This window comes from Oncorhynchus kisutch, linkage group LG10 (genome assembly GCF_002021735.2).
Source record: "Oncorhynchus kisutch isolate 150728-3 linkage group LG10, Okis_V2, whole genome shotgun sequence".
NCBI lineage: Eukaryota > Metazoa > Chordata > Actinopteri > Salmoniformes > Salmonidae > Oncorhynchus > Oncorhynchus kisutch.
The window spans coordinates 10,684,247-10,708,201 of NC_034183.2; the positions used below are offsets into that span (position 1 = coordinate 10,684,247).

The 23,955-nt window shown below is 42.6% G+C and overlaps 1 protein-coding gene across 4 annotated transcripts in view; it reads right to left on the reverse strand.

The window, feature by feature from the left end:
• Window positions 1-23,955, reverse strand: part of LOC109897717 (transcription factor SOX-6) — a 174,748-nt gene that overhangs the window by 105,368 nt on the left and 45,425 nt on the right. For all 4 annotated transcript variants that reach the window (XM_031833047.1, XM_031833044.1, XM_031833045.1 and 1 more), the window contains 2 exons: window positions 7,554-7,773; window positions 5,720-5,930 (listed from right to left, as the gene is read on the reverse strand). In XM_031833047.1, coding sequence (XP_031688907.1) covers window positions 5,720-5,930; window positions 7,554-7,772 — 430 coding nt within the window. In that variant the 5' untranslated portion in view covers window position 7,773. The remainder of the gene's footprint in view (window positions 1-5,719; window positions 5,931-7,553; window positions 7,774-23,955) is intronic.

The window sequence follows — 23,955 nt, forward strand, 5'->3', positions numbered from 1 at the left end:
GTGACCCTCTCACTACAACACACCTCATGTCCTGTACCCACAGTGACCCTCTCACTACAACTCACCTCATGTCCTGTACCCACAGTGATCGTCTAACTCACCTCATGTCCTGTACCCACAGTGACCCTCTCACTACAACACACCTCATGTCCTGTACCCACAGTAACCCTCTCACTACAACTCACCTCATGTCCTGTACCCACAGTGATCGTCTAACTCACCTCATGTCCTGTACCCACAGTGAGCCTCTAACTCACCTCATGTCCTGTACCCACAGTGAGCCTCTAACTACAACACACCTCATGACCTGTACCCACAGTGACCTGCTAACTCTATGGGGTGGCAGGTAGCCTAGTGGTTAGTGCGTTGAGACAGTTACCGAAATGATGTTAGTTTGAATCCCCGAGATGACTAGGTGAAAAATCTGTCAATCTGCCCTTAAGCAAGGCACTTAACCCTAATTGCTCCAGGATCGCTGCCAATAATGGCCCAGACCCTACTCTCCAAGGGAGTGGGATATGCAAAAAACACATTTCCATTTCACAGCACACACTTGTGTACAGGTTACACAAATATAAGCACCCCCTATTTGACCTCTGACACGCAGCAGTGAGCTGACAAACAGCAGCTCACTAGACACACCACTAACCCACTCTAGGCAGTCTGTAAAAGCAGTGCACGCCACAAAACCATAAAGTAATAGACAGTTCAGTGGTGCTAAACGTTGTTTCATTGGTTCATCACTAGGGGAGAGTGGGGTAAGTTCGGCATCACTCCGTCAAGGGAAATATAGTATTCTTTCTAACAAAGATATCTACATACAGTGCCTTGCGAAAGTATTCGCCCCCCTTGAACTTTGCGACCTTTTGCCACATTTCAGGCTTCAAACATAAAGATATAAAACTGTATTTTTTTGTGAAGAATCAACAACAAGTGGGACACAATCATGAAGTGGAACAACATTTATTGGATATTTCAAACTTTTTTAACAAATCAAAAACTGAAAAATTGGGCGTGCAAAATTATTCAGCCCCTTTACTTTCAGTGCAGCAAACTCTCTCCAGATCAGTGAGGATCTCGGAATGATCCAATGTTGACCTAAATGACTAATGATGATAAATACAATCCACCTGTGTGTAATCAAGTCTCCGTATAAATGCACCTGCACTGTGATAGTCTCAGAGGTCCATTAAAAGCGCAGAGAGCATCATGAAGAACAAGGAACACACCAGGCAGGTCCGAGATACTGTTGTGAAGAAGTTTAAAGCCGGATTTGGATACAAAAAGATTTCCCAAGCTTTAAACATCCCAAGGAGCACTGTGCAAGTGATACTATTGAAATGGAAGGAGTATCAGACCACTGCAAATCTACCAAGACCTGTCCGTCCCTCTAAACTTTCAGCTCATACAAGGAGAAGACTGATCAGAGATGCAGCCAAGAGGCCCATGATCACTCTGGATGAACTGCAGAGATCTACAGCTGAGGTGGGAGACTCTGTCCATAGGACAACAATCAGTCGTATATTGCACAAATCTGGCCTTTATGGAAGAGTGGCAAGAAGAAAGCCATTTCTTAAAGATATCCATAAAAAGTGTTGTTTAAAGTTTGACACAAGCCACCTGGGAGACACACCAAACATGTGGAAGAAAGTGCTCTGGTCAGATGAAACCAAAATTGAACTTTTTGGCAATAATGCAAAACGTTAAGTTTGGCGTAAAAGCAACACAGCTCATCACCCTGAACACCATCCCCACTGTCAAACATGGTGGTGGCAGCATCATGGTTTGGGCCTGCTTTTCTTCAGCAGGGACAGGGAAGATGGTTAAAATTGATGGGAAGATGGATGGAGCCAAATACAGGACCATTCTGGAAGAAAACCTGATGGAGTCTGCAAAAGACCTGAGACTGGGACGGAGATTTGTCTTCCAACAAGACAATGATCCAAAACATAAAGCAAAATCTACAATGGAATGGTTCAAAAATAAACATATCCAGGTGTTAGAATGGCCAAGTCAAAGTCCAGACCTGAATCCAATCGAGAATCTGTGGAAAGAACTGAAAACTGCTGTTCACAAATGCTCTCCATCCAACCTCACTGAGCTCGAGCTGTTTTGCAAGGAGGAATGGGAAAAATTTTCAGTCTCTCGATGTGCAAAACTGATAGAGACATACCCCAAGTGACTTACAGCTGTAATCGCAGCAAAAGGTGGCGCTACAAAGTATTAACTTAAGGGGGCTGAATAATTTTGCATGCCCAATTTTGGCATGTTGGGTTATTTTGACCTAGTCAGTTGGGTTGCATGAATTACCCAAAATGCTGATTTGTTGGAATTACCCAAACATGGGTTAATGTAACACTCAGTTGGGTATTTTTTTACTCTCATAATGGGTTGACCGAGCAGCTGGGTCTTTTTTCACATAAACATTAAGGTTCTAGATCTTATTGGCCAACTGTGAATGTAAATGTCATTCATGTTCTTCATGTCAAGTTTACATGCAGCAAATTCAAATTTCAGATTTTTTTTTTTACACATTCTTCTACAATATTAAGATGATTTATTGCATATTATAATAAGGTATACCATGTTATTGCCTAATAATGTATACCACCTTATTGTATCCCAACAATGTGATAAGCATAGGCTTTTAGAAAACTCATACACTTCTGTAAGCATCGTCAAAGTTACAAAACTTAAATGTTTAACCTTAACGTCATAACTATGAAACAAAACAGATGAACATGAATGGCATTTACTCTCATGGGTGGCTAAAAATAATTATCTGAGAGCCACACCCCTACAAAACTACACCTCCAGTCTTCTGATCTGACCTACTGGATCATATCTCAATACCCCAGCTCCAAAAACCCAACATCCAGCATCCATAACCCAACACCCAGCATTCATAACCCAACACCCAGCATCCATAACCCAATACCCAGCATCCATAACCCAACACCCAGCATCCATAACCCAACACCCAGCATCCATAACCCTCCATAACCCAACACCTAGCACCAAAAACCCAACACCCAGCATCCATAACCCAACACCCAGCATCCATAACCCAACACCTAGCACCAAAAACCCAACACCCAGCATCCATAACCCAACACCTAGCACCAAAAACCCAATACCCAGCATCCATAACCCAACACCCAGCATCCATAACCCAACACCCAGCATCCATAACCCAACACCCAGCATCCATAACCCTCCATAACTCAACACCCAGCACCAAAAACCCAACTGTTTTTAAAGAAAATAACCCAGCTAAGTGACCCACCGCCTGCAACCCAGCAATTGAGTCAACCAAACAAGCCCACATTTGTTTTAGTGCAAGGCAAACATTTTGACCTGGTCAGCCCACACAGCTACAAGTATGCCCTTTCCCGCTGGGTTTAGAACCTCATATTGAAGCTTATAGAGATCCTAATGGATGTATAAAAAACGTTAAACGTTAAACACAATATCTTCATTTGACTTGGTGAAAATAAGTCTGCTTTTTTCCATGTGGTTTCTTCCTTCACATACTCCACGGGAAAAAGGACCTCTTCCTAAATATTTCGTAAAATAATTACTTTTGTATATGGTTTCCGAGAAACAAGGGAGGCTCAACTTACCCCACTCTCCCCTACCAGATCTGCCTTTTTACAATGATGCCTCTGCACACCCAGCTAGAAAGACTCCCTCGTTCTCTGTCTTTCCAAACATGTATGAATAAGGCCACAGTAATGTACGAGTAGAAGCAATATAAAAGCAAAATAGAACCATTGCTGCAAAATGATTGTCCTTAATATTGTTTTTATGAATAATCGCAGAACAGGTCAAGGGCAATGGGTCAGAATTGAGAAATCGCTCTGAGTGGGAGAAGAATGACAAAAGCGTAGGTGGCCTAAAAAAGTGAACCCTTGAAAAAAAGAATAAGGAAGAAAAAAGGGTTCGGTAGTTTTAGAGATGTGTTTCTGTAAAGAGACAGCACTTCAATCTGGATCTACAGTTTACGTTTATGGCTGCATTTGCATTTGTGGAGCGATGTTCGCAGAGCCAATCAATTCATTAATGTAGAAGTCTCTCAGCCTTAGTGATTTATTTATTGATCTCCTGCTATCTTAAGCCAAACACATCACATAAAATGAACCCATCTGCTAATCTCACTGGGCAGGGTCAAATGCCAAAAACGTCAACGAAACGCATCATCCACAATATATAATATACAACGCATAAAGGGCTGAAATTCTAAAGGTTAGAATGAAGTGCAATGAGGAATCATCGCTGTCACTGTAACTCATTTAATCCTGATCGTAGACTTCACACAGAGACATGTGACTTATAGCCAACGGATGGATGAATAGATGGATGGATGAATCCTAATCTACACTGCAGTGTTTGGGTTATTGTTTGTTGTGACTGGTGGGTCCTTGGGGAGTGAATAGAACATGTAAAAAAGGATAACTATTGTACATTTCACCATTGCCATTAAAGAATGTATAGGAACAAAACAGAGTCATTTGGGAAGCTACAGTAGATTAGTGTTTTGATGATATTAATTAATATAATTTTACACCTATGAATTCTGTTGACTACTATTTCTATTATAAAAACACATATATATATATATTTAAGCAGGTATTCACATTGAGGTCAGAAGACCTCTTCCCAAGGGAGACCTGGCCAAGAGGGGCAGCTCAGTCAAATGTATCCCCTATATGGGAGTGGAAAAACTTAAGACACACAAATTGACTAAAAACAGATGGGGGAACGCTGACACTGCATCAAGACACTCTCAGCTCTGTGTGCTTTGTCTCCCTGCCTTAGCATCGATGTACATCACTTCTGTTAGACAGGCAGATGACACACACACACACAGACACACAGACACACACACACACACACACACACACACACACACAGAGAAAGTGGCTCACTCACAGTAAACCAAAGACTATCTACAGTAAAGTAGAAGCTGTGATGAAGCGGTGATGCCTGTGGCTATTTGGCTCTAGAGATCACTACTCTACACTGCACCATATCAATAACAAAGTGAAGCATTAGGACGATACATCAGTGGGGCCTCTGATATCATGACAATTACCATGTGTAGCATAGCAGTACAGAGAGATGTAAGATCTCCATAGCTGTGGGGTATAGGGGCATGCAGGAGCATGCAATGGGAGTCAACCACTGGCCTGATGTGAGGAGACAGATCTGAGGGGGAGAAAAGGGAAACTAGCGATTTCACTTCTCACAGATCTGTGATCTATGGGTGGGGGATTTGGCACTTGTAATTGAATGGTTCAAAGTTCCTCTGAAGAGGATATAGACACAAAGGAAAAGCTAAACATACTGTATGTACGCAGTACGCACACACACATACAGGAGAGCTCACACACACACACACACAGTCTTGTTTAACTAACCTTGTGGGGACCCACAGTTGATTCCCATTCAAAATCCTATTTTCCTTAACCCCTAACTCTAAACCTAATTCTTACCCTAACCCTAACTCCTAACCCTAACCTTTAACCCCTAAACCTAACATTCTAACCATAACACAATAGCTTTTTTCCTTTTGGGGACCGACAAAATGTCCCCAGTTGGTCAAATGTTTGTTTGTTTACTATTCTTGTGGGGACTGCTTGTCTTCAAGTATAGTTAAACATGTCCATGTACAGAAGAGCACACACACGTACAGAGGGGAGTAAAGGCCTTCTCCTACCGTCCTGCTCGGTCTTTGTCAGCTCCACCAGTTTCTTTTGTTTCAGTGTGTCCACCACGTCGGCCAGGCTTCCTTTGCGGCGCTCCAGTGTTCCGAACGTCGATCCGCCTAGCTGCTCGCCCCGCTCCCGAGAACACTCCTCGGGCTTTGGTGGAGAGGTAGAGTTATTCCGGTAGGAGTACAAGGAACAGCCCTTGCTGCTACCATTGTCCTATAGGAACAAATACAACATGGGGCGACAGATAGCCTAGTGGTTAGAGCGTTGGACTTGTAACCAAAAGGTTGCAAGATCAAATCCCCGAGCTGAAAAGGTACACATCTGTCATTCTGCCCCTGAACAAGGCTCTAGAGTAACCCACTGTTGTGATTGAAAACAAGAATTTGTTCTTAACTGACTTGTTTACTTGAATAAAGGTCAAATGGGGGTTTGGAAATTCTCTGACTTCTTAGTTTACCTCATCTAAATATTAATGGCCATTATTTAAACGAATAACTAACTCACCACCAAGTAAAGTGTAACTTAAACTACAATCACTATTTATATAATTGCTTTTTAAATGTGACTTTTCACCACCTCTCTATTGACTAATGTTTGTGGTTGTTGCTGTTGTGGGTGTTGTTCAAATCATTTAATGTTTGTGGTTGTTGCTGTTGTGGGTGTTGTTCAAATCATCTAATGTTTGTGGTTGTTGCTGTTGAGGGTGTTGTTCAGATCATCTAATGTTTGTGGTTGTTGCTGTTGTGGGTGTTGTTCAAATCATCTAATGTTTGTGGTTGTTGCTGTTGTGGGTGTTGTTCAAATCATCTAATGTTTGTGGGTGTTGTTGGTAAAATCATCTTCTTCGAGCCGAATCTAGACTCCTGTATTGGCAGCCAGAGTATGACACCTTGGCACGGCAGTGGGGAAGGGAAAAGGTGATATCTACATCCCATGGCTGCCTTTTCCCTATGTAGTGTACTACCCATAGGGCCTTCAGTCAAAACTAGTGCACTATATAGGGAATAAGGTGCAATTTGGGACAAAGGCCATAACTCATGGGTTTCGCAACAAAGGCAGTCCCCTTTTGGGCCTGTGCCAAGAACACAGATATCCACTCCCTCCATCTTGTGATTGACGAATTAAACTCAACGCAGAAGAATGCCACAGGTCATAGCCTGTGTGGCAAGGGTAAGAGGTACACACCTGTCATGCATGGAGATAGTAGTGGTTTTCAGGTTAAAAACAGCCAACTCTATACAGCAAAGACAAATCCCACAGGACTGACTATGGCCATTTTTTGTGTGGAAATGACAAACTTCAAAAGCCTTTTTAAACCACAAATACACTACAGGTTTTACATTTTCCCGCAACAGGGTGATCCAGTTAAGATCCTACATCTGTACACTTATGACATCATAGGTCAAAGGGCATTCATGGGGCCAGTAATACTGTAGCTCAGCGATAGAATGGTTCCCTACTCCATATAATCCACTACATTTGACCAGAGCCCTATGGGTCGTGGTAAACAGTACTGCACTATCTAGGGATAGGGTGCAATTTGGGACATAACCATACTGTTTTTAATAGTGAACCGACATTGTCCCTTAGCACACACTCTAGCACAGGTGGCCCGACGAGAGGTTTATTTCTGAATGTCGTCTCCTCCTCTTACAGAGTGAGGGGATCTCCAAGAACATTAGATGGCTTATGTTACAAACACAAGGGGCTTTGGCATCTAAAGACGTCCTTGAAACTGTTCCAAGAGGCATTTGTCTTAAAGAGGAAGATTCCTCTATAATGGGGATCAGTGACAGTGTCAATCTTATGAAGAGTGTGTGTGTGTGTATGTCTCACCGTCTGAGTAGAGCCTATACTCTTCCACGCCAACTCAGGCTGGCTGTCTCTGATTGGCTGGTGCTCCTCTGGGAGGGGTTTGCTGTGCAGAGTGGGTGAGGCCGGCTGGTCCTGGCTTTCTCTGTCCTCATTGGCCCAGCCCACATCGTCCAGACCCATCGCTTCCTCTTCCTCCGTCGCTGGGGGAAACGGAGATGTGGCTTGCTTGGAAGACATCATTCTATAAAAAAAACAATGAAAAAATGTATGACTTTTTCTTCCACATTCATTCATATCTGTATCTTGTTATGCACCTGTTGGGGAAAAACCACAAAACACTCCTTAACACTGAATATTCAGGATTAGAGTGGATGTTGGGATGATACTGTAGAATCCTCTCACACTTGAAGGGAAAGACAAGAAAATACCCTTTCTTCTACATTACAATCACACTGATGGACAGAAGTGAACCACAGGAAGACTTCCTTGTTTTTATTTTCCTCCCCTTGTGTTGTTTTATTTGTTAAGCACTTTGAAATGCCTGTAAGAAATGTGCTCTATAAATATAGTTTGCTTTGATTCATCTTATGTTGCCGATGGCAGATGGAATTTTATCAGTGTTATGACTCCATCACCTACTGATTCCTAGAAGTTCGAATATTGAGGTCAATCATTAGGAAGACAATCAAGCTTACACTGCAAATCTTCTCCAGCGCCTGTCTTTCATTTATTATTTTGTATTTTTGTATTTTACCCCCTTTATCTCCCCAATTTCATGATATCCTATTGCGATCTTGTCTCATCGCTGCAACTCCCGAACAGGCTCGGGAGAGGCAAAGGTCGAGTCATGCGTCCTCCAAAAAGATGACCAGCCAAACTGCGCTTCTTAACACCTAATCCAGAAGCCAGTTTGATCAATGTGTCAGAGGAAACATCGCCCAACTGACGACCGAGGTCAGCCTGCAGGCGCCCGGCCCGCCACAAGGAGTCGCTAGAGCGCGATGAGCCAAGTAAAACCACCCCGGCCAAACCATCCCCTAACCCGGACGACGCTGGGCCAATTGTGTGCAGCCCTATGGGACAGAGTTTTCTCTATGTTCTTCTCCAGTGTTACCCTTTCTCCAAAGGCCATTTTGAACATGATACATTCCCCCCCATCCCCACCCACCGGCACGCACACACACACAGTAATACACCCATTTGTGGTAGGATAAGCTATTAGACAGTGTACAGATGCAGGATCTTAATATAGAATAGAACATGGAACTGACAGAGATGGTCGCCTCGCTTCGCGTTCTTAGGAAGCAGTATTTTGTTTTTTTATGTGTTATTTCTTACACTGTTACCCCATGAAATCTTAAGTCTTATTACATACAGCCGGGAAGAACTATTAAATATGAGAGTGTAACAGTATAACTTTAGTCCGTCCCCTCGCCGGGCTCAAACCAGGGACCCTCTGCACACATCAACAACAGTCACCCACGAAGCATCATTACCCATCACTCCACAAAACCCATAAAAGCCACGGCCCTTGCAGAGCAAGGGAAACCACTACTTCAAGGTCTCAGAGCAAGTGACGTCACCGATTGAAACGCTATTAGCGCGCACCACCTCTAACCATTTCACATCCGTTACACTCACCCCCCTTTTGACTTCCTCCTGCAGTGATCCGGATCAATGCATCATGGTAACAGTATAACTTTAGTCCGTCCCCTGGCCGGGCTCGAACCAGGGACCATCTGCACACATCAACAACAGTCACCCACAAAGCATCGTTACCCATCACTCCACAAAAGCCACGGCCCTTGGGGAGCAAGGGGAACCACTACTTCAAGGTCACAGAGCAAGTGACGTCACCAATTGAAATGCTATTACAGCGCACCAACGCTAACTAGCTAGCCATTTCACATCCGTTACAATCCACTTTGTCTCTATACTGACACTTTGCTTGTTTGATTGCCAGTGGGTCTGTGGGTCTGGCGACGAATAGGTAGCGAGTGCCAACCGACTAGCGCATACAGGTTAGTTAGCACAGTGTCCAAGGAAGGGCCAGAAGTATACAGAATGGTGTCGTCTGCGTAGAGGTGGATCAAGGAATCGCTCGCAGCAAGGGCGACATCATTGATACTATATACAGAGAAAAGAGTCGGCCCGAGAATTTAACCCTGTGGTACCCCCATAGAGACTGCCAGACATCCGGACAACATGCCCTCCGATTTGACACACTGAACTCTGTCTGCAAAGTAGTTGGTGTCCCAGGCGAGGCAGTCATTAGAAAAATCAAGGCTATTGAGTCTGCTGATAAGAATACGGTGATTGACAGAGTCGAAAGCCTTGGCCAGGTCGATGAAGACGGCTGCACAGTACTGTCTTTTATCGATGGCAGTTATGATACCATTTCGTACCTTGAGCATGGCTGAGGTGCACCCGTGACCGGCTCGGAAACCAGATTGCACAGCGGAGGGATAGGGTGGGATTCGAAAAGGTCAGTGATCTGTTTATTAACTTGGCTTTTGAAGACTTTAGATAGGCAGGGTAGGATGGATATAGGTCTGTAACAGTTTGGGTCTAGGGAGTCACCCCCTTTGAAGATGGGGATGACCGCGGCAGCTTTCCAATATTTAGGGATCTCGGACGATACGAAAGAGAGGTTGAACAGGCTGGTAATAGGAGTTGCAACATTGCCGGCGGATAGTTTTAGAAAGAGAGTGTCCAGATTGTCTAGCCCAGCTGATTTGTACTGGTCCAGGTTTTGCAGCTCTTTCAGAACATCTGCTGTCTGGATTTGGGGGGGGGGGGGGCTGTTGGCTGGATTTATCAGTGGTGACCGTGTTATCTAGCCTCAGTGCAGTGGGCAGCTGGGAGGAGGTGCTCTTGTTCTCCATGGACTTTACAGTGTCCCAAAACTTTTTGGAGTTAGAGCTACAGGATGCAAATTTCAGCTTGAAATTGAAATGAAATTGAATTGAATATGATGTGTTAGTGCACGTTTTCAGAAGAAGTTCAAAAGAAAATGAGAATGTGTTCTCAGTCAATTTACCTGGTAAAATAAAAAAACATTTTATTAATCTGCTGTGCAGGAAAAGTCTTAGCAACAAAAGAGCGATCAAATTAAGATCCAACATCTGTATCACTTGTCGATCACTCATCACCTTGCAGCAGTGAAAACACAGTAGGCTTAATTCAAGTGGGTTTCTGTGGAAACCTGTATTTCCTAAAGCAAAGCCTCAGACCTGCAGCATTGAAAATACAGTAGGCTTGATTCAAGTAACCCTGTACTTCCTCCACCTGACCTTACCACATCAATAAAGAATTTGCTGTAATTAATTTACACACAAAACCCCTCAAATCTCCATATTGTTTAGTGTTCCTTGCCAAAACAAAAGTTGAATGCCGATTCTCCACTTCTCCCAAAATGTACACTTGCAAACTTCCTGTCATGAATTTGACAATGGTATGATGGTTACACCGATCCTATGATATTAAATTAATGACAGAGTGTGTGCAAGTGCACGCTTGGGGAGAAGTGTGGAGAATCAGAACTCAAATGGGATTAAAAGGTGGGAACATGAGAGTTGTGTTTTACACCAAAGAGAACCAACCTCAGTTTCTAAAATGTAAAGCAGATCGCCACTTCAGTATTAGCACCCCATCAATCACGCAGGATGGTTTATGTCTGAAGTATTCCATCTCCTGGGCCACCTAATACCTAAATCTAACCCTTACTCAACTATCTAAGAGAGAGAGAGAGAAAGAGAGAGAAAGAAAGAGAGAGAAAGAGAGAGAGAGAGAGGTTGAGAAAGAAAGCTAAAGAGAGAATGTGATCAAATGGGAAGGAAAGGGAGAGAAAGAAATGAGAGAAAGAGAGAAAAAGAGAAAGAGAAAAAGAGAAGGGGGGGGGGTCCTTGAGACTGACTCCCGCAGTAGCAGGTGTCCACAGTGATTTGATAGGAGCATATACAGTGGATCAGAGGTGGGGGGTCTGTAACTGTCAACTGGAGAACATTATACATCATAAGTGCTGAAAGGAAACCTGGGGAGCGGGGACAGTGTCAGCACTAGCAGTGTGTGTGTACTTGTGTTTGTGCACGTGTGTGTATGTATGTGTGTGAACGTGCGTGTGCTTACGTGCGTGTTTGTGTGTGTGTACGTGTATGCTTACATATGTGTATGTGTTCAAAGGGTGTGTAATGATTGTGTGATTGTGGGCAAAGCCAAACTTAGACAGAAGTCCATTGCAAAGATGACATCTGACACCAGTCCTGACCCTACCGTGACACTGACGATAGCATCATTGGTTAATTACACCACCAAATACCTCTACTGTTTTCATCTAAATTGCTGCCATGCTTACTTCCAACTTAATATATTGTTTTTTTTTTGTTTTTTTTTCATTCGTCCATTATTGATAAAGTCCCACATTTTTTTGCATGTCAGCAATCAAGTTTTCAAAATATATAACTTTCCAATTACAGAACTACAGCTGGTATGAGATTAATGGTATGATGCATTAATCTCAGCACCACTACAATGTCAACATATGTGACCCGATTCAGGAAACTAGGTTTACGTCGCAAGTCATTACTTCACAGGAGAGCTATTTGAACGTTAAAAAAAACTGAAGCATTTTTTCACAGAAATGCCTTCTTGAACATGTGAACTTTCATGTGCCTTAATATCAAACGTGTATGCCATCTGAAAATGCAAATACAATTGTTAAATTACGAGCCTAGTTGGTTTAGCCACAGAAAAAGTGAACAACCTTCCCGCTAGCCATGATTGGCTGAGATATTGAGTGGGCTGGACATGCCAAGAGATGAGTTTGGATTGGTCTACCATATAGCACATGTCTGTCTATTGGAGCTGGTCAGTATGTTTAGGTAATCCTGTTGAAAACTGCTTTTAAATATTTTTTAATTGCGTAGTAAAACTGCATACACCTAATGTCAAGTTATAGTGTACTGTTAGCTTGCTAACGTTATGTGTATGCTCTTCACTTTCTGGAAGACCGAGTTTTGAAATCAGTGTAATTTGAGTATGATAGCTGAGGAGATGGAGAAAAGACAAGTTTGGAATACATCGTCAAACTAAGGCAACAATGCATGGCATCAGACAGGAGATGTGTCCAACCATGATTTATACTGGTAAGATTTTCCGATATTACACATTTCTAATTTTGACAGAAAGTGGTTTGATTTCAAGTGTACTGTTAGCTAGCTAACGTTATGTGTATGATCTTATTATTCGTATCTCAGACACATTTGCTTGACTAGTTATAGCCATAGAACCTGGTGGTTAACTACCTGCAGATTCATGCAGGGTAGTAACGTCATGAGTTGTGATTATGGTCCATTGTTTAGCTAGCTAGCTAGCTACATGTCTTAACAAAATACAAAGTATTTTCCTTTCAAGATAATGTGTACTATTAGCTAGTGTCGTGATGTTGCCCTCTTTGGGTACAGCAAGCCCTATCCCCCTCTCCCTGCCTCCCCCTTGCCTCCTTCAACTAACTGCTGTGGTCAGAGAGAGGTCGTAAATTCCTGAGGAAAGGATCTCCTCATGGCCACACAGTATAGAGATAGAGTGAAGTTTCATAGAGAACAAAGGAATTTCTTCCACCTCACAGAACTTGAGGTCCGAAAAACGTTTACGTTCCGGAGAAGGTATAAAAGATTGGTGAGGAATCCAGCTACGAACTGGTCCGTTTGGTACAACTTGGGGAAGCTCATGGGAGACGGTGTTGCCACATTACCGTAACGGTGTTTATATAATAGCCTCAGATATGAGATTTACATCTAATTGTTGTATGAGATGAATGAGTGAGTATGATACTGTTTGTAAAATTGTGTAATGTGATTTTGGACTGTATAATGAAGGAAACTCCAATTCCCTTTTGAGTTTAACTAAATCAGAGGACCGCCCATGAGCCCAGTTAGGGTCAGGCATCCTGCGACAGATCCTTTTCTGCAATTTCCGAATAAAACCCAACATTGAGAAATTCTCAGTAGACCATGATTCTCTCAATCACGGGAGGACGAAGGTTGCAGACCATTGCTGAATCTTTTAAACATACCACGTGGTTAAACTCTTAAACTATCGATACCGAGAGAATAAGAACAAGTCTTTGATATTAATTACTAGTCTGCAACTAGGAATTTGGTATCATTGAACGCGAAGAACAACAACCGCCGAAACATCCATTCTACAACAACATGAATGAATGTCGCTCTGAACAAAGCACTCTAACCACGACAGAGAGAGCGAGAGAGAGAGAGAGAGAGAGGATGAAAACTCTCCAACAGAAACTAACTTTTCAACAAAGATCCCGACGACACACTGAGCGTAAATATATATATTGATTGCAATTGTTCCCGAATGAGTGAGCGTTCATATGCAAAGGATTAGCATTTCAATTGTTATGATTATCAACTTTGTAGGGTCTCATCTCAGTCAACCCCCACTTCCCTTTGTGTCCACCAAGCCGCGATACCGGTTTATCCCACTAGGGAAATGCCGTTATCATTTCCTTGTAACTATATCTAATGTTTGTTTATGCCTTTCTGTGAATTACTTAGTTAGTAATAAATACATGATTTAAGACAATTGATGTATGGATGACTCATAGTGAAGATTGGGTTCATGCAGATAACCAACAATTGACGACATTTGGAATGAGACTAACGTGAGGTAAAATAAATAATTCATTAATCAGAAGACTATTGATCAGATATGAAAATATCTGAAAGGTTATATTTGGGAATTATAACTTTGTAATCTGAATATTTTCCTTGGTGCCCCGACTTCCTAGTTAATTATGGTTACATGATTAATCAGTTTGATCGCGTAATACTAATTACAGAGAATCTTTGATAAAAACTAAGTCTTCAATTTAATGATAGTAAAGACACGACACTAGCTAGCTAACATTAGCTGGCTGGCTCACAAACTAATGTTACGTCATGCGTTGGGATTCATTGCTCACCTAGCTAGCTACATTTCTTAGCAAAAGTCTTAGTGTGCCAGAGCGCAGAATAACTGATGCATTTTTGAACACTCAACACCCGTTGAATCTGTCCGGTGTCAGTAAACATCAGCAACAAAGCGTAATTCAATTATTGCCAGCAGCACAGTTACAGTCACTAACACTCTGGATAACATGAAAAAAGCCTAACCTACCAAGCCTAACTCTACCAGGGCGAATAAAATGGTCAGAGTGGGTGTTCTCTCATTATGTGTCTGGAAGTAGCTAGCCAATGTTAGCCAGTTAGCTTGGGTGCTTGGTTGTAGTTGTGAGGTCAGAGGTTTCGGAACAACCCTACTTATTGGCCAGAGCGTCCAGGGTGCGCTCTGAATGCGAAACCACAGATAGAGCGATAGGGCGAGTAATGTTCAGTGAGCTGTTCTCTCTCTTAGATGTCTGGAAGTAAGATAGCAAGAACGGTTGGATCAACCATTAAAGAGATGGGTGGGGATAAGGCTTAAGAGGGTGTGAACGATGCTGAATGTGTGTAGACAGAGAAGAGCTCTTCACGAGATACCAAAACATTCAAACACCATTTTCTCAAAAGTGAGTTTACAAGTTGATCAACTTTCAAAGCAGAATTACTTTCCCATTGTTCCTCAAATGCAGTGTATGATATACCATTTTGTAGCTCCGAGTCTCTACTTTTATCCAATGTAAAAACAGAAATTGAAATGTTGCTACATAAGACCGAATCCAGGTGGTGAGTCTGGATATGTGTCTGGATATGTGAAAATGGCGGGTTTCTATGTTTTGTAGTCAAAGAGATAATACGTTTATCTGATGCATTTGATGATGACATCATCCAACCGTGATTGGGAGTCCAATAGGGCGGCGCACAATTGGCCCAGCGTCGTCCGGGTTTGGCCGGGGTAGGCCGTCATTGTAAATAAGAATTTGTTCTTAACTGACTTGCCTAGTTAAATGAAGGTTAAATTAAATAAATACAAAAATGTAATCCCGAGACACTGATGACATCATCTGGTGTGTATCATATTTTATTTTTTTAAATATATGAGCAGGCAAAGGTTAAGTAACTGATATGGAATATGCACTGAATCCAGGCCCATAGACTAGCACATAAACTGTACAGAAACAAAAACAAAAACCAGAAGTATGTGCCAACTGCCAATGCGATTCCATACAAAATCACAATCCTTCATGCAAGGAGCCAGATAGTCTGGCCCACCAGTCAGAGTTAGCTATATGAACTTTCATGCCCCCTGCTTAGCAGAATAGAGATGGCAGACAGACAGACAGACAGACAGACAGACAGACAGACAGACAGACAAACAGACAGACAGACAGACAGACAGACAGACAGACAGACAGACAGACAGACAGACAGACAGACAGACAGACAGACAGACAGACAGACAGACAGACAGACAGACAGACAGACAGACAGACAGACAGACAGACAGACAGACAGACAGACAGACAGACTAGAAGAGTTCACATACAGACCCATATGGCTACTGACTACAGACAAAAATCATAACTTGCTACAACGTTTCGTCGGCTAACACACTTCGCGAAACTAAGCCTTCCTTGACCCAACAGTCCCAATCTCACAACCACACCCCCCAGGAGAAAGACGAAGAAGGGGGGAAGCAGAAGGGTGGAGGAGAAAGAAGGGGGGTTATATTTAGCTGACAATATTGCTGCCTGTTTATGGGAGCTTAAGAGCTTCTTAGAACTGAGATCTCATATGGCCCAGAATGCCTGGACCTCATAAATCGCGGCCACTGATAAAGTTTCATCACGCAACAGACCCCAAGCTGTTTGTTAGCGTTAGCGAGACCATCAAGCCTCATGTGATTAGTTAGCATTAGCCAGACCCCATCACAGAAAATAGACATTTTCATTGGCAATACAATAGTGGCAAAAAAGAATACAATATCAAGAATGCATTGCTGTTTAGTCTTCAAATGGACACTAAGGTCATCTAGCTATAACAATTGCAGATAATATGTGATGAAAGATGAACAGGAAATCAACAGTTCTACACAGTATCTACATCTGAAGTAAACTCCCATCTACACACACCTCTACTCCACTTAGCTTGGTGAAACGGCTGTTGATATACATCTGATGAGACACACAGATAGAAAGAGACGGAGAAACACCCTGAGACGTCAGCCATTATTTCACTGTAAACTAAATATTACTACACTTTGCCTGGAGGAAGCCTCGGGAGAGGAAAGTAGAAATTGAGTGATTACAGTCGAGGCGGCGGCGGACATTTTCCCTGAAGTAGAAATCATTCCCGCCGGGAGCCCAACTAAATAATGAGCCTTGCTTCCTGGAGGGACTGATGAGACCATGATTAGACAGTGGTCCAAACAAAACACTCTATTCATCTTTTTCACATGATTACCGACTAGGCCAACCTTGGCCAACATTCCCGAACGGCCACCGCACCTTTCCAGTCGATACACTATTAGAGTATTGGAACAAATTGCTTCTAGGAAGTTTCTTGGAAGGTCGAGCCAATGTATCAAATGCATTGTATCTTCATGACATGAGATGACAAGAGTGATAAGGAAACCAGAACACTGTGAGACAGAGTCAAATGTTAAGAAAAATGACTACTGATATTCCACGAAAACAAGGAGCTGCCACAAAACAATCTAATTTCATTGCTGGATAAAGAAAATGGGGCATATTTTCTACTCACAGCTCTACATTATGGATGCTTCTGGTTAATGTAGTTTTTTACAACTCCTGCCATAGAAAATGTCTAAATGTCTATATCAATGGATATTGTTTGCTGTAGGAGATGACAGGGGAGCATTTTAACTCCCCACAAAAAGTCCAGGGTAATTTATAATCCCTTTGTGAGGGAAAAAAGCGAAAGAAAAAGGGGGTGGGAATTTGGCAAGAGTTCATCATTCACTACTTCTCCTCTCCTGGAACCTGGAAACCTGGCTATTCTGGAGAAACAATTGGCCATTGTGGACCATGGAGACAGAGGGACCTGTCTGTGACAGAAGAGAGGGAGAGCGAAGGCCCCTCTTAGGAAAACACAAAGTGCCATTCAGCCGCCGGAGTCCCTTCTGCCACTTGTGGAGCGACGAGGGTGGCAACAAAGGCCTCTGATTCACCCAATTGGGTGTAAAATCTTCAGCAATTCCCGTTGAAGTGAGCTGAGTAAGTGGGAAATGTCAGAAAGAGAGGGAGCTAGAGAGAGAAAGGAGAGGATAAAAAAGAGAGATATTCTTGGTCTCCTGGACAATCCCAATAAGCATGAGGTGAGTCGGGAGAATGAGGAAAAGGAGGCCAGTACAGTGAGTTAGGAGAATGAGGAAGAGGAGGCCAGTACAGTGAGTTAGGAGAATTAGGAAGAGGAGGCCAGTACAGTGAGTTAGGAGAATGATGAAGAGGAGGCCAGTACAGTGAGTTAGGAGAATGAGGAAGAGGAAGCCAGTACAGTGAGTTAGGAGAATGAGGAAGAGGAGGCCAGTACAGTGAGTTATGAGAATGAGGAAGAGGCCAGTACAGTGAGTTAGGAGAATGAGGAAGAGGCGGCCAGTACAGTGAGTTAGGAGAATGAGGAAGAGGAGGCCAGTACAGTGAGTTAGGAGAATGAGGACGAGGCGCCCAGTACAGTACCAACATGAACTCTACAGACCATCCCAACACAGGAGGTTGTTGGCACCTTCATTGGGGAGAACGGGCTTGTGGTAATGGCTGGAGGGGAATCATTGGAATGGTATGAAATAGATGAAACACATAGTTTCCATGTGTTTGATGCCATTCCATTCGCTCCGTTCCAGCCATTATTGTGAGCCATCCTCCTCTCAGCAGCCTCCACTGAATCCCAAACACAATAGGTTCTCTTCCTATTACAGTGTCCAATAGAGAGTCCATCCAAAAATGGCATCCTATTCCCTATATAGTGCACTACTTTTCCCCAACTATAGTGCGCTATAAAGGCAATAGGGTGCCATTGGGATGCAAAGATCTATAAGTTTTTCATTGGTCAGTCTGGGCCCTCTTTAAATGGTCATTGATCGGCCTAAACAGAGGTTACTGTCATTCAGACATGTTGGAACGCAGACACACACAGGCCCTGCTTTCTCCACAGAGATTACCCCATTCCTCGCCCTTTTCCCCAAATAGAAACCTTCACTAGCAACCTGTCAGTTGCACCGAAAAATGGGCCAGTTTTGTCAGCCAGAGGCGGTGCACCAATGACAAGAAAAGCAGTTGTATTTCCTGTCACACCACCCTATAAATTGTATTTGTGTGGGGAGGGAATGAGGAAATGAACTTTAGCACTTCGTCCATTATGGGGCTACTCTTAGGGCGGTTGCAAGGTGGCTAACAAATAACACCACTAATTCACTGCATCATGGCATCGCATCAGATGCAACTGGGGCTACTTTCATGATCTAATGAAGGAACTTGTGAAGGAATTGGATATTGTGTATGGTGGCTACGTCAATTGTGCGTATATTGTGTGTTTGGTGATTCGTCAATAAAACACTTCAAAACCAAAGGAGCTGCATTCATTATTCTACAGGTCAATAGAAAGTTAGTGTATCGTCAACAGTGTGTTGCAATGGGACCTCTATGTATTTACCTTATTGGTAAAGGAGTCCCGACCTATCGCAAGGACCAATTCATCTGGCCCCTAGTGAATGGAGGGCCTGGTCGACAGTGTGTTGAAAGCTGACCGCTTGCGGGATGGGTGGCAGGGGAAACTTAATCAAAACTTACTGAATCAATACTTGGTAGCAAAGTCCACATCTTATGTAGAGTACTGTACATCTATTGTAATGAGACTGGGGCCGTATCAATCATCTCAGAGTAAGAGTGCTGAGCTAGGATCAGGTCCCCCCCCATCCATGTGATCTTATTCATTGTGATCCAAATACAAAACTGATCTTAAAGGTCCTGTGCAGTCAAAAACATGATTTCCTGTGTTTTATTTATATATTTCCACATGAGGTTGGAAGAATACTGTGACATTTAGACAATTATGATAATGCCCTTTCAGTGTAAGAGCTGTTTGAAGACCACCTGTAATTTCAGCCTGTTTTGGTGGGTTGGATTTCCGTCCTGCTTGGTGACGTCACCAGGCGATAAATTCGTTTACAGATCAATAAGATAGTTCCAAACCTCTGTGCCAATAACAGCTAGTTTTCAGTTTTCCCCTCCCCGCTCAGACCATTCCCAGACAGTCCGAGCTAAATTCTTGCTTGAGGACTTGCTCTTGCTAAGAAGCCATTTTTTTTTAAACAATCACAGTAAGGTACTTAATTGTTACCCAAAAATGATTTGATATTGAGAGAAAAATGCTTGCATTGGACCTTTAAATCAGAACTCCAATTCAGAGATGATTGATACATAGGACCCCTGGCATTGATAAGTTACCAATCCCCCACGGCTGCCATCTTTCTTGAACAGATCCAGCTCAGGCCCTCAGGAAGACGAGGTCCAATCCCACCTCAGAACCTCGCTCCGCCCACCAGAGACTCTTTACTCTGTTGCTCTGCATTTCTCTCAAAACTGGCATCCTGCATGTTTGCTTTAGCATTTGTATTATATTGTCAAAACACATTTCTATAAGTATAATTCCAGGTTAAAATGTGCGCGATGCCACGAAACAGTAAATCACAACAGATGGACACCTTGATCTGGTACGATCATGCTGATGCATAGTCATCTAAAAGGAAAATCTCAGTGAAAATGTAATGGAACCCTCGAAAATGTTAAAAGACTGAATCTGGTTTTTTTTTCTCTCCACACACACATGCACTCTTATGCAGGGTCTCTATGTGCAGGTCCGTCCCCCAGGAACGGTCTTGTTGACCAACACCTTGCCTTGCGCTTTTATTTCCCTGGCATTGGAACACACCCAAGTTAACACAGACACAGCATACAGTATATCTGCTTTATGGTTTTAGAGTAAAACCATTCAAGACCAAAGTCAACACGCAACGGCGCTAAAGGGCCGTCTGTCTGTCATTCTCTATTGCTGTAGTCAGTAGCCTTAGTAGATGGCAGAATATTATACAACACTGTATTGTGGCAAATAACATTTGATTTGATTTGAATATTGACTCCTAATGTCAATGTAGCCTCCAATGCCTGTGCTTAGACATCCTTCCATTAAACACAAATTGACAAAAACTTGAGAAGATAGAAATAAACGCTTTAGGGATTTTGCTACGATCACAAAACACAGCAGAAAGAGAAATGCTATGTTTTAATCTTTGGTCAGTTTGCTCATTTCAGGCTAAAATATGAATACTTTAAAATAAAAAATAAATTGCATGTGAGAGTCATACAGATATTGGATAAGTCATTGATACTACTGTGCTGGGAGTGTACCCAGTCATTACGCAACTGGTCTAACACTCACCCAGTACCTAGTCATTAGGAATCTAATCTAACACTCACCCAGTACCCAGTCATTAGGCATCTAATCTAACACTCACCCAGTACCTAGTCATTAGGAATCTAATCTAACACTCACCCAGTACCCAGTCATTAGGAATCTAATCTAACACTCACCCAGTACCCAGTCATTAGGAATCTAATTTAACACTCACCCAGTACCCAGTCATTAGGAATCTAATTTAACACTCACCCAGTACCCAGTCTATAGACAACTAGTCTAACACTCACCCAGTACCCAGTCATTAGACCACTAGTCTAACACTCACCCAGTACCCAGTCATTAGACCACTAGTCTAACACTCACCCAGTACCCAGTCATTAGACCACTAGTCTAACACTCACCCAGTACCCAGTCATTAGACCACTAGACTAACACTCACCCAGTACCCAGTCATTAGACCACTAGTCTAACACTCACCCAGTACCCAGTCATTAGACCACTAGTCTAACACTCACCCAGTACCCAGTCATTAGACCACTAGTCTAACACTCACCCAGTACCCAGTCATTAGACCACTAGTCTAACACTCACCCAGTACCCAGTCATTAGACCACTAGACTAACACTCACCCAGTACCCAGTCATTAGACCACTAGTCTAACACTCACCCAGTACCCAGTCATTAGACCACTAGTCTAACACTCACCCAGTACCCAGTCATTAGACCACTAGTCTAACACTCACCCAGTACCCAGTCATTAGACCACTAGTCTAACACTCACCCAGTACCCAGTCATTAGACCACTAGTCTAACACTCACCCAGTACCCAGTCATTAGACCACTAGTCTAACACTCACCCAGTACCCAGTCATTAGACCACTAGTCTAACACTCACCCAGTACCCAGTCATTAGACCACTAGTCTAACACTCACCCAGTACCCAGTCATTAGACCACTAGTCTAACACTCACCCAGTACCCAGTCATTAGACCACTAGTCTAACACTCACCCAGTACCCAGTCATTAGACCACTAGTCTAACACTCACCCAGTACCCAGTCATTAGACCACTAGTCTAACACTCACCCAGTACCCAGTCATTAGACCACTAGTCTAACACTCAGCTGTCCTTTATGTCCTGTAGAGGCTTCTTCCTCTCTTATCAGCTCTCACCTCTGACCCGTGACCCCTAGTGCTCTGCCCAGGGTCAACACAATGTCACTCGGAGGCGCAATTAAGCTCGTTACACAAGTTTAAGCCTGTTGGGCGACCTTAACTTACCTTAACTTAACAGTGGAGTAAACAATCCTATTACTCTAATAATATAGACGAAGCCAAGAGCCCTTTTCCATTCTTAAATAACCCTGTCAGGCTTTGCTGCTGGTTGCTGGCTGTCAGACACTGTGTAGCCAACAACAGTACAAAAGCCTTCTTAGAGGGATTGAACTAGTGATTCCAGGAACCTTTATTGGAGCATCTGTTAAATGACCGAAATGTAAATGTACATTTAAAGATACAAACATTTTATATTAATATTAAATCCAAGTTTGTTAACAAAAACCCTTTAAAAGGAGTCTAAAATGTGATCTATTGAAAAGTGTGGATGGTTATACAATTAGAATAAAACTTGGGTCTATACTGTATGTTATATGGTCCAATGGTAAATGTGTTATTAGATCATTCAATTTGGGCTAGCGACTGATATAGAGATGAGAGCGTGAGTACAGACAGGGACTAGGAGGCTGACTGCAACAGCTGCCTCCACACATATTTCAGAGCGACTGCATTAGCCCTGAGGCTAAAGCCTAGACAAAGTGAGCTTTAATAAATTATTAGACCTTCCCTAAAGTTAAAACAATCACCAAGTGTTCATAGTGAAGCTAAGTCAAAGATGCTATGTGGTGCATTTTGCATTTGTTTTCGTCAGACACACACACACACATCCATATGTATCATTCAGGACACATTGAGTAGAGCTGACATGAATGCCACAGAGGGCCCAAATCTCTTTCAGTCAAGAGAGGGTCACAGATAACTGAAGTTGAAATATGTCCATTCTCACTGCTGTTGGGTTCCAGCTGCTGACAGGTGTACCCAATAGGGCCGGGACAATACCAGTATGGCGATACTCGTTTGTATCGTGGCAAGGAAACAAAACACAAAGCGGATTTAACTTCTTTAGGGAAACAGCCCTAATGTTGGAAGCAAACATCATTATGTTGTCATCCAGCCAAAATTGTTTTCCAAGCTAAAGCACACAATATTTTACATACAGCAGGTATTTAAAGGACCAAGAGTTTGGTCTGTTTCAGATTTTCATTTTTGCCATGGAAAGAATATTGCGATACTTGTATAATCCCAGGCCTAACACCCAATATATTCACAGACGAATATACTGTTTCCATAGCCTGAAAAACACTTCCATTACATTATCATGACAAAACAAGCTGAAGGTCAATGGCTATGGCAATATAGCAGTGATGCTTATGCATTTTCCCCACACCATGTAGATGTATATTTACACAGCGCCTTCGGGAAACAATTCACACCCCTTTACTTATTCCACATGTTGTTGTGTTACAGCCTGAATTAAACATGGATTAAATGTTGTGTGTCACTGATCTACACACAATACCCCATAATACCCCATAATGTCAAAGTGGAATTTTGCTTGTAGAAAATATTTGAAATTAATTAAAAATGTAATGTTGAAATGTCTTGGCTCAATAAGTATTAAATCCCTTTGTTATGGCAAACCAAAATAGAGTAAGTTTAGGAGAAAAAATGTGCTTAACAACTCCCACTCATTCCATGTTCAATAATAGTGGTTAACATGAATTTTGACTACCCCATCTCTGTACCCCAAACTTAAAATGTAAGGTCCCCCAATCGAGTACTACATTTCAAGCACAGATTCAACCACAAAAGACCAGGGAGGTTTTTCAATGCCTCACAAAGAAAGGCACCTATTGGTAGATGTTTTTTTTAAATGTTAAAGATACAGGTGTGCTACCTAACTCAGTTGCCAGAGAGGAAGAAAACTGCTAATGG